Below are 16,255 nucleotides of genomic sequence, written 5' to 3'. Positions count from 1 at the left end.
TATATATATATATATATATATACACACACACACACAAAATATCTGCCCCCTTTAGGTTACACAACTGTTTTGTCATTATATAAGTGAGCTACATAACACACCAATGAGGCGTCAATCCTGACGTCACGTGCTTCTTATGTGAATGAGAGTGAGGCAGACGGTATCACTCTTTCCCGTGTCAGTAAAGACCGAATGGTAACGTCTTAGCCGTCTCCATTTTATTAAGGCAACTGATTAATATTTACCGTTTCTACTGGCTCGTATAAGACATGGACATCCTTTAGAATGATCAAAATGAAAGGGACTCGGAGAAGGACCGTTTGAAAGGGTATACTAAGACAAAGAATTCGGGAGGATTACGCAAAGTGCCGCTGCCAGAGACATTGAGTCTTACATAAACCTAATGGGTCATCTAAATGTTGGTCATGGATATGCTTCCTTCGGCCAAGATCAAGAAATTCATCATCAGCACTGACGTCGATGTGTTAAAATCAGCTATCAACTTTCTCTTTCGTCGGTTGCTCACTAATTTTGAGACTCGTGATTTCAAAACAACCCCAACGAACTCATTCTGGTTTGTTTTGAAGACACATTTAAACGTTTGTCTCGTTTTTTTATATTACAAACTTACATGAAAATATTGCTAGATCTGTTGTTTTGTTTGTCAGAGGTTAGACTGTTTATTTTATTTTTATTTATTTGCTTGACCGAGAAATCAACAGTCAGTTATTTAGGATTTTTGGTGGGCCTAACGTTAGCAGTGGTGAATAGGGAATTAATAGTGTTTATAAACATTTAGCTTTTGGTCTCATGTTTATTGATTTTCGCCAGTATTCCGATCTTGTTGCGTTAAAGATGGTGTTTTTGTGAAGTAACGTTGACTAAAATAGGAGTATATTTGGTATTTTATAGCCTGAATTCTACTAAATATTTAAGCCGGAGCATATACGTTGTACTTTTGTCCGCTTTGTTAACAATTATTTTCATTTTATGCGGTGTAGCAGACAATGGATGCTGGCATTCAAAACCACACAGAACATTATCTGCACGACCCCTCCAACCCGACCGCACCGGGATTGTGTGCGGAAATGCTCGGGGTTGCGGACGAGGCTTGCCGGGCTGGGGACTTCGATCTGGCCGCGGAGATCTATACCTCTCAGCTCGCCGAGCTCGAACACCCTGACCGTGGCCTCTGCCTGCGGAAAGCTGACGCTCTAGCCCGTGGGGGACGCATAGCCGATGCACTGGACTCGTATTGCGTTGCTGCAAACCTCCAGGCACTGAGACCCGATGAACTGCAGATTTTAGTTGAAGTTATAGCACATACGATACGCACTAAAGAGCAGAGTGACAGGAAGACAATAAGCGGGGGCTCTACCTTTGAAAGCAGATGTTTTGAGAGTGATGAGTTAGACGATGAACAGAACTTGGACTTGTTTTCATGCCACGTTTGCAAGTGCTTATTGACGGAACCAACGTCCTTGGTTTGTGGACACACTTTTTGTAAGTGCTGTCTGGAAGATGACCTTTCAAAAGAGTGCAGAAGCTGCCGTTTAAAACCCAACAAATCACCCAGAGAATTTACTTTGGGCGGACTCAGAGTAAATGTTATTGCCAGTGGCTTGATTGAAAAATGGTTCAATTCGGAAAGCAAAGCGAGACGATACTGGTTGGAAGGGGAAGGTCTTTGGAAAAAACAGGACGTATCCAACGCTATACTGAAGTTCAACAAGGCAATTGAACTAGGTAAGACACTGTTACGGCCTTTCACTTAATTTATTGCAGCGGGTATTTTGTAAAGAACTGACCTACTTTCCGAGACTGACGAAACAGCCACAAGGGGTGACATTGTACGTCTCATTCTTAATGAAGACACCGTTTTGTAACAGCGTGACCAGTATAATTTAAATAATCCAGTTGAATTTGGTTTGAATTGGTGTTCATTGGGCTATCACGTAGATGGAAGATGTGTACTATGTTTAGTTGATCACAGCAGTTAGCAAACAACATAAGTTTAATAGTTGTTATTAACCCAACCTACAACCTTCTGAACATGTATTGTTTTCTATCTGCACAGTTAGGCACAATATTGTTTAACACTGAAGTAATGCAGAACTTTTGTATATACTTTGTAGATTAAGTTAGTTAAAAATTTTTTAGGTGGCTATTAGACTCCTGTTTTAAGGTGCCATAGAATGCAAAAAAAAAAAAAAAAAACACTTATGAGGTGTTTGAACACCTTTGAGTGGCTGCAGTGTGTGAAAACAACCAGCCTATAATGGTAAAAATCCATCCACTCATTGTTTTATAATCACAATAATTCATAAACCGTCTCCCCACACTAGCAGTTCCAGATTTCTCAGTACTATGACATCATACTCGGGGAAAGTTCCACCCATTTGTGACACTCTCTGCCCTATTAGCATATACACAGCCCTGAGTGAGAAGCTGTGGTCTGCCATTACTGTTTTCTTGCTGTAGCTGCTGGAGATACAATAGCCGTGTTTCCACTATCGAGCTAAGACCGGGCGTGCTAGTGCGTGCCAGGGCCAGTTGCGTTTCCACTGTCACTTCCGGGGCTTGATCGTGCTTTGCCGGGGCTTCCTCGGGGCCAACGGCCGGGGTTTTTTGGCCTGACGAAAACCTTGGGCCAAAGCGGGCCAGCTGGGGCTAGAGGAGGGGTTAGAGTGTCAGCGCGGATCATTTCATAAAGATAACAGCTTTAACGCCAGTATTAAAGACGTTTTAAAATAAGTTGAGCTCAAAACTCACTCTTAGTTAGCAGCAAGTGTTTGAAATAACTTGATCCGATGTGGATTATAATCACTAAACAAGGTAGAAATATTTATAAGCGATGTAAAAGACTATGCACGCTAAACATTAACGTTACCATAATAAACATGGTAAATATGACTCCTTGGATAAATCAGACGTCAGCTTCTTATTCTCTATCACAATTGTGTATTTATTAAGTAACATATCTGTCATCTCATTTCGTGAGTATATCTCCACGTTGCATATCATCAAAATATAATAATTATTTTTGTTTGGGAGCTTTTATAAAAATAGAGAGTCTGTGCTGCGGATCATTTCAGAAAGATTTCATTTCAGCTTTAATACCAGCGTTTTTTTTTTTTTCAATAAGTCGAGCTCAAAACTCACTTTCAGTCAGCAGCGAGTGTTTGAAATAACTTGATCCGATGTGGATTATAATCACTAAACAAGGTAGAAATATTTATAAGCGATGTAAAAGACTATGCACGCTAAACATTAACGTTACCATAATAAACATGGTAAATATGACTGCTTGGATAAATCAGACGTCAGCTTCTTATTCTCTATCACAATTGTGTATTTATTAAGTAACATATCTGTCATCTCATTTCGTGAGTTTAGCTCCACGTTGCATATCATCAAAATATAATAATTATTTTTGTTTGGGAGCTTTTATAAAAATAGAGAGTCTGTGCTGCGGATCATTTCAGAAAGATTTCATTTCAGCTTTAATACCAGCGGTTTTTTTTTTTTTTAAATAAGTTGAGCTCAAAACTCACTTTCAGTCAGCAGCGAGTGTTTGAAATAACTTGATCCAATGTGGATTATAATCACTAAACAAGGCAGAAATATTTATAAGCAATGAAAAAGATATGCACGCTAAACATGTTACCATAGTAAACATGGTAAAATATGAACGCTTGAAGAAATCAGACGTCAGCTTCTTATTCTCTATCACAGTTGTGTATTTATTAAGTAACTTATATTATCTGTCACAAGCCTCGTCTCGAGAGTTTATCTCATGTTGCCTATCATAAAAGAATATAGCCTAATAATGTTTTTTGTTCGGGAGCTTACAAAAATAGAGATATTATCATTCATTCTAAATATGAAGGCTACTGTGGCTAATAAACAGAAACAGACTCGACTGAATAAGCAGGCTATTTTCATGAGCGTTAAAAATAAATAAATAAAATATAAATAAGTGTATTTATGTGTGATTAATATTGAGTCCTGATAAATTAAATCAATATGATCAATGTATCACTTATTCTATATTTAAAACATCGATGCTTTGGAATTTGAATATATAACAAAGCATGCAAACAAACTGCCGCTTTTATCATGTTCGTTTTGTGATTGCACATGTTCCAGAGACTTATTTCTTAGTTTTCTGATAACTTCTCTTTGTTGGTGAAATTTTGAGGTTGCATGACGTTGTTCTGAGAGGCGTGTAAAGGCCGTGTTTTAGTGATGTGCAGCGGTGCTTCAAGCTCCACTGTGGAAACCCTGCGCTATTCTGGCCTCGGTGCTACTGGCCTGAGGCTATGAGCCTCGCCCGGCCCTCTTTAAGCCCTGGCTCCCACTGGCCCGACAGTGGAAAAGCGCTAATGTCAGCACCAAAGAGCCATTAAAAGTGTTGTGTGTTGGGATGCCCCAATGAACATAGGAGTCTCCATAGACCACTGAGGACACAGTGGTTAAATTTCATTTTTGAAGGAAATGTCCCGAAAAAAAATAAACAAAAAAAAGTCCTATACATTTGTACTAACATTTTAAGGTGGGCTGAATCGCATACAAGGGTCAGTTTAGCACTGGAATTTGCAAAGATTACTTCTGAAAGAGGGATCGATAACCTACACTTTGTGCGCCAATGTCTAGACTCTAGACAAAGTAAGCATTTTGAATCATATTTTGTTTACAAAAAGAGCTTCTTGGCTCTCTGTAAGGCTAATGTTGCTAAAGCTACCATTGTCTCTGTAAGTTTTCACTAATGCTGCCTTCAAGTGCTACCAGAATAATCAGAAATAAGAATGTGGTAGTGAAAAATTGCATTTGGATGCAATGTGAGGTCAGTAACATGGTCACCACCAGTTAAACCATAACACTGGTGTGCCTGTGAGTAGGGCTGGGTAAAAAAATAGTTTTTTCGTTTAAACATTTTTAAAGTGTGATAAATTATAAATAGATTCTCAAAGGCCACGAATGTTTTCTTTTATTTTCATGTTTATTTCCTCCAACATTGAATGAAAGATTAACGTTAATCTAATAACTAGTCTTCTCCACTAGATGTCACACTCTTATTTTCCTTGCACGATGTTACCAAGGAGCGAGAGGCGAACCTGTCATTTATTCATTCAGTGCTTAAAATGGCGGTTTCGGGTGCTTTGTTGACGTTGATGCCGCCTTCACATAAAAAGTCAGAGGTATGGAAGCATTTTAGATTTCGCAAGACGACAACGATAGTGTTGTGGAAAAAAACAAAGCTGTGTGTGTGATTTGTAATGCGGAAGTGAAATGCTGTAGAAATACTACAAATCTGAATGTATTCATCATGTATGAATTTCTTTCTTCTGCTGAACACAAAAGTTAACTTCCATAATATTGAAAAAAAAAAAAAAAGTAATTTTGAGTCCAAAAACTGTTTGGTTCCCCATATTTTTCAAAATACCTTTTTTTTTTTTTTCAGCAGAAGAAATTATTATACATGATGAATACACGCATAAATTAAGATTTTTGTTTTTTTTGGGGTGAACTATCACCAATAAGCCAGTATTATTTGTCCTACATTGTTCATAGGCTTGTAGCTTAAATGTTGCAGCAAATTTTGTACAATTGTATGATTATTTTATCTTTAATATCTTTAATATCTTTAAATAACATGATCATGTTTGATCAAGGAATGCGACTGTTCTGACTTTTTTCAGCATAAATTTTTCATCTTGCATCAAATAAGTATTAAGTTCATGTAAAGTTAATAAGTATTTGTATTAAATCTGTATTGATTGAGTTGAATTGAGAATCGAGTATAGAAAATCAAATCAAGAATCGAGTATAGAAAATCGAATCAAGAATTGAGTCGATTTGAGAGCTTGTGAATCGAAATCAAATCGATCTGGAACATCTGAATCGATACCCAGCCCTACCTGTGAGCACAAGCTCTTAATGCACCACACTCTTCTGAAAAGGGAGACAGGAGCACCAGCTCATTTTCATTTAAAGGGGACTAACACAAAAAAATTCGCGTTTTGGCTCATAACCTAAAAGTGGTAATTTCAACAAGCTATAAAAAATTGATATGTGGGGTATTTTGAGATAAAACTTTGCATACACACTTTTAAAATACAAACAATTTAAAATATTGTATCAATGCATCCCATGGCACCTTTAGGTCATGTCTGGGCTTTTCAAAAGTAGGTCAGTGCTTTGGACTTGCTCATTTTTTTAAATGGAAGAAATGTATGCTGTCTCTAGTTTCAAAGGCTATTACATTCCAAAGAGTAATAGTCTTCATAATAAGTTTATAATGGTTATTTTTCTGAAACGCGACATCGTCTGATTAGACACAGCCTTAATGAACCTATTGAGCAACAAAGACTTTTAACGGATGCATGCTCTGTCCATCAGCTATAAGGTTTTCTATATATATATATATAAATACATACATACAGAATGTCAAATATAAAATATGATAGTCCTAGTTGAGGGGTTCCCATTCCTGTTCTTGGAAAGCTACCTTCCTGCAAAATTAATCTCCAACCCTGATCAAACACAACTGAAATGTCTAATAAATATTCTGAAGTAACACTTGATGATAACCAACAGGTGAGTTTGATCAAGGCGTGGAACTAAAGATTGTCTTATTGGGATATGAGAGGTTCTGTATTATTTATGCCCTGCGTAAATAATACAGGTGCCACAGACGATCTCTAGTTCCACGCCTTGATCAAACTCACCTGTTGGTGTATGTATTTTTATATATATATATATATATATATATATATATATATATATATATATATATATATATATATATATATATATATATATATAATATTAAATCTGGTAATTACGTATATATATATTTTAACTAGGGATGTTAAATATCTATTTTCATGATCGATCATCGTTTAAATGAACAATAAATTAATCGTTAATCATAATGCTGCAAAATGCTTCTTTTGCATTCATGCAGTCACCGGAATGACAGGATGTGCAAAAGCCACACACACAAAACACTTTCTCACTTGAATTAATGGGAATTAATGTGAATTAATGTAAAATGGGAATTAATGTCTGAATAAAACGCTAGTAGCAGGAATATAAAATGAATAGATGTGATTTATGATCATTTGATAAAATGAAGAGTGTGTTGTACGTTTGACATCATTTTACTTTGTTGACTGTTTTCTGGCACGGAGACCGCTGAACGCACCTCTTTAAATGGTTTTATGGTGCTCGTTGTTGTATTTTAAAACACAATTGCAATGTTTTCAACTGACATTATGACATTTGAAATAAAATTATCCCAAACGTAACTGTGTGACTGTGCTGCACAAGTGAGCTGTTTACATTGGCGCTGCTGCAGCAAAACACTGTTGTTCACATTAAATTAATCCTGCTGGATTCTGTTCTAGAAAATGTCAAATTTTGAATTTTTTTTCGTTCCGGTAGGTGTAATGAGGATTAATAAAATGCAATTTTATAGGAGTAGTTGAATCATGTAGACAACAGGTTATTTAAAAATATTAAAATGCAATAGCACATAAATATAGCAAAATGCTCCTCTTAATAGACCTAGTTATTATTCTAGCTGACTGATAAGATTGTAAAGTTGTACTGTAGGCTGTCTTATAAAATAGTCTATCCTTTGATGTTAATTTATGTTCATTATGTACTGTAGTCGTAAAGAGAAAGATAAAATGGTTTCACTTGCTGCTTGAACTGAGACGCTTAAGCGATCACCTTCCGCATTCAAAAGTTTTTGCAATTACTTGATGGCAAGTGTGCTTCAAATAATGAAGTTCACATAACACAGCATAGAAGTTCTGTTCTAAGAATTTTTAACTATATTACCAGGATCCACACAGCTGGCAGCTTTACCTGTTGTAGTTTGTTGAAGTTATGCATGAAATAGTTGCTGCTTTTATGAACTTTCACTTGTCTCTGTCATGTCGAGCTCTCTCACATTGCTCATCTGAGCTGTGTTTATCATTTGGCCGTCAGCGATGTTGTGCACCAGAGTTAAGGCCTGTTTGAAACCCCTTATTTTTTCTTATTTTTGTTTTCCCCCACTAAAGCTTTGATGTGCATCATCTCAGTTTAATACGTGAACATAGCAATTGATGTGATCGCAGAACAATCAGGAAAAAAGGCATTAGATGCACATTTTTATAACATGTAAATACATAGGCCTAGTCACCAGTGACAACCTAAGCAAAAACTTCACACACAATTTAATATTTTTGGTTGCAAATGCGACGGTTTTAGTCACAGTTTGAAGCCCTGTAATGGCTAACTTGGATCATGTGAGCTCTATGACAGTCAGTAGCAGTTTACTTTTGCACTGTAAAAAAAAAAACTAATTCTGTTCGTTTAAAAAAAAGCAGGATTGGGCAGTACACAATACTGATACTAGTCACTGGAAATGTAAAATATTAGTTGAAATCTAGAAGCCATAGAAAGAATATCTTTTCATTTATATGTATAAAAAAAAAAAAAAAAAAAACTTGTGCTGGTCATTAATAGAATATCATCAAAAAGTTGATTTATTTGACTAATTCCATTCAACAAGTGAAACTTGTATATTATATTCATTACACACAGACTGATATATTTCAAATGTTTATTTCTTTTAATTTTGATGATTATACAACTAAGGAAAATCCCAAATTCAGTATCTCAGAAAATTAGAATATTGGGAAAAAGGTTTAATATTGAAGACACCTGGTGCCACACTCTAATTAGCTATTAACTCAAAACACCTGCAATGCCTGGTCTCTCAGTCTAGTTATGTAGGCTACACAATCATGGGGAAGACTGCTGACTTGGCAGTTGTCCAAAAGACGACCATTGACACCTTGCACAAGGAGGGCAAGACACAAAAGGTCATTGCAAAAGAGGCTGGCTGTTCACAGAGCTATGTTTCCAAGCACAATTAATAGAAAGACGAAGGAAAGGAAAAGATGTGGTAGAAAAAAAGTGTACAAGCAATAGGGATAACCACACCCTTGAGAGGATTGTGAAACAAAAACCATTCAAAAATGTGTGGGAGATTAACAAAGAGTGGACTGCTGGAGCTTCATGAACCACTACGCACAGACGTATGCAAGAAATGTGCTTCAGCTGTCGCGTTCCTTGTGTCAAGCCACTCTTGAACAACAGACAGCGTCAGAAGCGTCTCACTTCAAAAAGGACAGGACTGTGGTCCAAAGTTATGTTGTTTGATGAAAGTAAATTTTGCATTTAATTTGGATATCAGAGTCCCAGAGTCTGGAGGAAGAGAGGAGAGGCACACATTCCATGTTGCTTGAGGTCCAGTGTAAAGTTTCCACAGTCAGTGATGGTTTGGGGTGCCATGTCATCTGCTGGTGTTGGTCCACTGTGTTTTCTAAGGTCCAAGGTCAATACAGCCGTATACCAGGAAGTTTTAGAGCACTTCATGGTTCCTGCTGCTGACAAACTTTATGGAGATGCAGATTTCATTTTCCAACAGGACTTGGCACCTGCACACAGTGCCAAAGCTACCAGTACCTGGTGTAAGGACCATGGTATCCTTGTTTTTAATTGGCCAGCAAACTCGCCTGACCCTAACCCCATAGGAAATCTGTGGGGTATTGCGAAGAGAAAGATGCGATATGCCAGACCCAACAATGTAGAAGAGCTGAAGGCCACTATCAGAGCAACCTGTGCTCTCAATAACAGCCAAGCCATGGCATTCCGCATTGCTGCAGTAATTCAGGCAAAAAGGAGCCCCAACTAAGTACTGAGTGCTGTACATGCTCATACTTTTCATTTTCATACTTTTCAGTTGGTGTAGGATTTCTAAAAATCCTTTTTTTTGTGTGTGTGTGTGTATCTGTCGTAAGTAATATTCAAATTTTCTGAGATACTGAATTTGGGATTTTCCTTGGTTATCAGTTATAATCATCAAAATTAAAAGAAATAAACATTTGAAATGTATCAGTCTGTGTGTGATAAATTTATATAATATACAAGTTTCACTTTTTAATAGAATTAGTGAAATAAATATTACCTGCACCTGTGTGTGTGTTATTTATATATATATATATATATATATATATATATATATATATATATATATATATATATATATATATATATTAGTGCTGGGCAACGATTAAATATTTTAATCGCGATTAATCGCAGCATGCGCAAAATTCAATAATGAAATCAAAAGTAGTGTATTGTGTAATTTTATTCTTTCAAAGTTCTGCTGTATGAATAAAAGTGCAATAAAATTTTGTTTGTCAAAACTTTAAACAAAATAAAGTGCTTTTTTACAGCAGTTAAAAGTTAGTAGCAGTTAACATTTCTTGTAAATCTTAACTTAAACATTAATGTAATCAAATTAAATATAACATTAACATATAAATAAAACATTAAAACATTAATGTTTTATTAAATAAAACATTAAAGTTTTGTTTAGTTTGTAAAAAAAAATTATGTCCAGAACCTCGATCATAACATTTTAACTGGCCCATTCCGTGCAACAACATCAATCTCCTTTAAGAGACTAAGAATCTCAGTCCAAAAAAAAAAAAAAATCTTTCAGTGATGCAGGTTGAGTGGACAAAATTAACTTCTTTTATCCATTCTTCCAACTTTACATTTACTTACTCATCTGCACCTAGCCAGTTGCTAAGACACACAAGGTTATTCACATTTACAGATGATAAAGAGAGACATTTTGCTGAAACGTGTGCTAAACATTTTATTCAAGTTGCACAGCAGTGGGACATTTCAAATAAAGTCAGCACACTTAGCACAGATAGTGCAAGAAATATGATCGCTGCTGCAAGACATCTGCCTTTTGAACGCGCAGTCTCCAGCGTTCTGTCATAGTATCTCTGCACAACAGCGCGTTTGACAACATCCTGGCCAAATGCAGAAAGGTTGTGGGCCATTTTAAGCACAGTCAGCGAGTGCTGCAGAATTAGAACAAAAACAAATTGAACTTGGACAAAAGAAGGAGTCGCTTATACAAGACATTCCAACCAGATGGAATTCGACTCTGCACATGATTTTCTGTTTTGCGCGCTAGCTCATCCCAAGCAGCCAGTAGCCTACTGAGAAACATCCCACCCCTCCTGTGACCCATGGTTTTTGTTGTATTCGGTTGTTTTATTACAGTCTAGCTATGTGTATTGAAACGCAGTGAGTAACGGACTTTCAAAATAAAAAGTACGTTAACGCGCGATAAACTAATTGTCGGCGTTAATTAATTAATGCGTTAACGCGATAAAAACGCGTTAACTTGCCCAGCCCTAATATATATATATATATATAATTAATTAGTGGTGGGCATAGATAAATTTTTTTAATCTAGATTAGTCTCACTGTGATCTTGAAATTAATCTATATTAAAATGGCTCATTCGAATTCTGCCGAAGGTATTCAGAATATGTGTGTTACCCAAATAAAATTGACAAACAGTAAGTCTTTGAGAAGGGGTTTATCAAGCTAGGTGGTGCATTAGAAAAGGGGCTCATCTCCTGTTTCCAAAATGCATCACAAAGTGCTTGAACAAGCTGTAAACTAATTCCACATTGTACAAGGTGCACACAACCTTATGCACATCGAGTCCGTGCTTCACCACATATGTGACGCACATGGACTGCATACGCACTGCAGATGGAGTATGTGTGAAACAGGCGTGAGCAGGGCCATAGTGAAGGTTGTACCAGTGGGCCCTGTTTGAAATTGTTTAATTTGTATGTTCGTTTATTTTTATTTATTTGTGCTATTTACACAATGTTTAAGTTGTTTTATGAGTTTGTAGGTGTCAAGGTACAGAAACCAAATAATTAAATATAAAATAGCACTGGATAGTCTTCAATGTAAAAATGAAATGTACAGTCAACCCTACATTTATTCAGATACCTTCAACATTTCTCATATTATTACAGTTTTGCTATATATATATATATATATATATATATATATATATATATATATATCAAAAACTATATTTGGTGTCTGAAAATTTTTTGGTTTGACTGTTAAAACTAAAAAGTAATTCAGACAAGAGCAGTGAGTGATTATCATTTTCTTGGATTAACATTACAGCAGCAAGTAGCTAAATTAGGCGCGGTCACTTTAAGAGACGATGAACGCATCCAATATAATACACACCCCATTTTTTTCCTCAACTGTTTACTTTCACTTAAGAAATAACTGAGTTTTTTCAAGCATAATTTCCAAGGTGGATATTTAGACACATTTTGTATGTATTTGTCGGCACAAGAGTGAAAATAAGCAAATTCGATGTTCAAGCGTTTTGAGACGCCTTTCTCTGCATGAGCCCTGAACACCAGAACACCGCAAGTACTGAATTGGGCTCTTTCACATCTTTTTGTTTGTTCAGGTGCTGGAGGGACTTTTTGAGGAGAACTTCGCAGAAGAGAGCTCTGTTCAGTGTAGCTGTCCGTGATACGCGGCTCTCGATCTCTCTCGTGCGCACCGAAAACAGCGCGCGAGTAACTAGCTACTCTATTCAGCTTTTCCACGACTTGTTTTTGCATGCTTTAATGTTCAAATCAAAAAGCGGTAAGGCTTAAAAACACATGAAAAAGATACGCTTTTGTGACGATGTACACGTGTCCCGTCAACTGTCCTGAGCATCTTTTTAGGCTGGCCTCAGCCAGTTGGTTATATAAAATATCAAGGTGAAAAAATAGATTAACGGCGATATTTTTTTTATCGCCTGATAAAAGTCTCACGTTAATGCAGCACGTTAATGCTAATAACGGCCCACCACTTATTAGGGGTGTAATGGTATTCACGTAACGTAACGTGTATTCGTACCGGACCGTTTCGGTACAGGGCTTTCAGTACGGTGCACGTGTGTACCGAATGACTGAATGCAATATTTTGTGCGTGGAACATAGGTAAATTTTGGTGTTTCTAAACAAACATATTAAGTGGCGGAAGTCTCCGCGTTCAGCGCAAATCCTGCCGTGCAGCTGATTCTAAGGCCGGTGACACACTGGCTGCGTAGCGTGAGCATGGCGTGTCTGTTTGTTTGACAGGTGCAATATAAGGTTTTCAAAAGGCATCACGCGAGTTTGAACATCACTCGACTAGAAAAAAAAAACGATTGTAATTCAAACGCAGCTCCCTCTGGCATTTAAACATACCTTTGGTCTTAATTCCGATCGGCCAACGCTATAACGAAATCTGAGCAGGTCTAAAAACTGAAACTGTTGATGCTGCATCTTTACACTTTGGAAAAGTTATATATTTTTAAATATGAGCAGGCCTACAAGCTGGGTTTGGTAATGCTGCACTGTAATCATATTTATTTATATTTTTCATTATATTTTATTATGATATTGGTTTGAGACTGAGAGTATTTTATTTAGTGGAGAACTTTGCAGCAGTATTTTATTTCTTATTCTTTTAAAATTTGATATATATATATATATATATCAAAGATTTTTAGATTTAACATCCCAAACAAGGAGCTCTAAGGACTGCCATGGTGAAAACAATAGAAAGAAATCTCCTTGTGAATTTTGCTAGAGTATGGGTCAGTGTTTTGATTGCAGAAGAGTTCGACAAAGGATTACTAACATAATAAAACAACTCCAGGTATATTTTTGATGAGGATATGACAATGCAAAATGGTTAAAATCTCTTAAAAATCTAAAGATATAAAAAATAGATAATATCAAAATAGTTGTCAACTAATTTAGTCATAGATTAGTTGCTAAACAACTTTTATTTGCTGTAAGCGGCTCATTTTGTGCATATTTTAAATCTGCGATGACCAAAGTGTGGCAGTAATGAGCCACTGCAGGTTTTATTCAGCTAGTACAGCAGGAGAAGTAGTGAATAGACAATAGGCGTTTCTCAATGTCAAGGATACTTCTTTGGTAGGACTGATCCTTCCAAGTCCCTTCCTTCAGAGGCTAGGTGAGACTCCTCTTTAGCATACGGAGAACACGTAAATGGAACAGGCTAGCAAGTGCACGTAAGTGCGTCATTACGTCAGTGAAAAGGTCCGTTTGAATAACGCTGTGAATGGTATCATTAAATTACTTGGACAACTTAACTAGTTATTTATAAAAGAAATGCCGTTGACGCAAACAATTGTTAAATGACAGGTCTGGTTCAGTTAACCATTTGTATTTGTATAATTTACAATATCAATACGGTAGTAATTTGTACTGGCATTTAAACGTCAAACTTTACTTATATTTACTACAGTTATAACAAATGTTTGGAAACGTAAATAAAAACCGTTAACGCTCCGACTACATTAACGTTCGACATTTTTGAATTTTTTAACTAACGTTCGATAGCAAAGCTGCGCGCATAGGATTGTGGGTGATTTGAGAGCGCGAAGGATACACATATGCATCCTTTCCTGTGTATGGGATATTCTTCGAACGAAGGACTCAGTCCTTGGTTGAAATTCCGAGGATCCTTGACATTGGAACAGTCCTTCGACGGATGTCGATGACGTAGCATCCTCGAAATACTGGCTTCCGAGGATCCTTCCTTGACATTGAGAAACACCTAATAGCTGGCCTCGTTTTATGTCACGTGCTTCCCGAACTGCTTCTGCAGCATTCAGTTAGATGGTGAAGACAGACGGCAGTGGAGTATGCTTGAGAAAGAAAAAGAAAAAAGCGGAAGATAAAACTAATCGAACGAAGTCATCCAAAGTGTGGGAGAACTTTACTTTGAGCCTTCAAAAAAGAAGAGTAACCTGTACTGCTAAACTGTTAAGACTTTTATTTGTGCAAATTCTCCAGTACAATTTTGTTTTCAAATGTTTAGTCGTAAAAGCTAATAACATTGCTTTTTAACAGTTTTACAAACATTTTCTGTGATCAGTTTGTCATTTACCAGTTCATAATTCAGTCTTGCAGCCTAATTATGACTGAATGAGATAGGAAAAAAAGTGCACTTCAAATAAATTTAAACATTTACCGAAGTATTCACTGCTCTTTTTCACACAGCAGGTTTTTTGTGTGTACATTTTTTTTATTTTTTTTCTGGACAACTTTCTGATGGATTTTACTTTAAAAAGTGAGTTCCATTCAGGTTTCATGCCACAGGCACTTTATTCGAAGGATTGTTTACAATTTCACAGCATAAGCTATAAAGCTGTTTCCCAGGTATAAGTTGTGTGTTTACAGGAAAAAAAATAAAATAAAATGCAATGTACTGCAAATTTATTCTGTTTTATTCTTCGTGAAAATATTTTCTGAAAGATTCATAAATAAGCTTTGTTCTGGATGTTAAACTACTTTAGGAGCCCTAAGGACTGCCATGGTGAAAACATTATTTGAAATCTCCTTGTGAAATTTGCTAGAGTATGGGTCAGTGTTTTGATTGCAGAAGAGTTTGACAAAGGATTACTAACACATAATAAAACAAAACTCCAGATATACATTTTTGATGAGGATATGACAATGCAAAATGGTTAAAATCTCTAAAAGTCTATGTTGACTGATAAAGACCCTTTGTTAATAATTTATTTGTAAAAAAAATGGGCAAAATTAAAATATAAGTACATAAAGATTAATCGATTAATTGTAAAAATAATTGACAGATTAATCGATTTATCAAAATAATTGTTAGTTGCAGCCCTAATACAATTATTTAAGTAATGGTGACACAATAGTCATTACAGTTAGAGTTTAATAGGTAAAACCTGAAAACCAAAGAAAGAAAACCGTATTTTTAGACCACACACTATTACATTCTTTTATTAAATAGTAATGTGACACTACCTGCCATGACATTCCCTACTCTGCCTTTTCTTAAAGGGGGGGTGAAATGCTATTTCATGCATACTGAGTTTTTTTACACTCTTAAAGAGTTGGATTCCCATGCTAAACATGGACAAAGTTTCAAAAATTAAGTTGTACATTTGAAGGAGTATTTTTGTTCCCAAAATACTCCTTCCGGTTTGTCACAAGTTTCGGAAAGTTTTTTTCGAGTATGGCTCTGTGTGACGTTAGATGGAGCGGAATTTCCTTATATGGGTCCTGACGCACTTCTGCCGGAAGAGCGTGCGCTCCCGTACAGCGAGGCTGAGCAGCACAGACATTTCACTGATCAGAGCGATTCACTGATCAGAGCGAGAGCGCCGCGAAAAGTCACAAAAGAAGTGTGTTTTTGGTTGCCAGGGCAAGACAACCCTGCACAGATTACCAAAAAAAAACAGCATTAAGGGACCAGTGGATGGAGTTTATTTTTACAGAGCATCAACGGAGTGCAAGTG

General features: G+C 36.4%; 1 protein-coding gene across 5 annotated transcripts in view; it reads left to right on the top strand.

Annotated features, from left to right (window-relative positions):
* The first annotated feature begins 138 nt into the window (after positions 1-138).
* Positions 139-16,255, top strand: part of LOC113044350 (LON peptidase N-terminal domain and RING finger protein 2-like) — a 117,552-nt gene continuing 101,435 nt past the window's right edge. Inside the window, exons 1-2 of one of the 5 annotated variants that reach the window (XM_026204273.1) lie at positions 139-599; positions 1,005-1,746. In XM_026204273.1, coding sequence (XP_026060058.1) covers positions 417-599; positions 1,005-1,746 — 925 coding nt within the window. In that variant the 5' untranslated portion in view covers positions 139-416. Of the gene's footprint in view, positions 600-1,001; positions 1,747-16,255 lie in introns of all 5 variants that reach the window. The other 4 variants (XM_026204272.1, XM_026204276.1, XM_026204275.1 and 1 more) reach the window with 4 other exon arrangements.

This window comes from Carassius auratus, chromosome 26, assembly GCF_003368295.1.
Source record: "Carassius auratus strain Wakin chromosome 26, ASM336829v1, whole genome shotgun sequence".
In the NCBI taxonomy this organism is placed as follows: Eukaryota; Metazoa; Chordata; class Actinopteri; order Cypriniformes; family Cyprinidae; genus Carassius; species Carassius auratus.
This window is presented reverse-complemented; position numbering and strand designations above follow the sequence as displayed.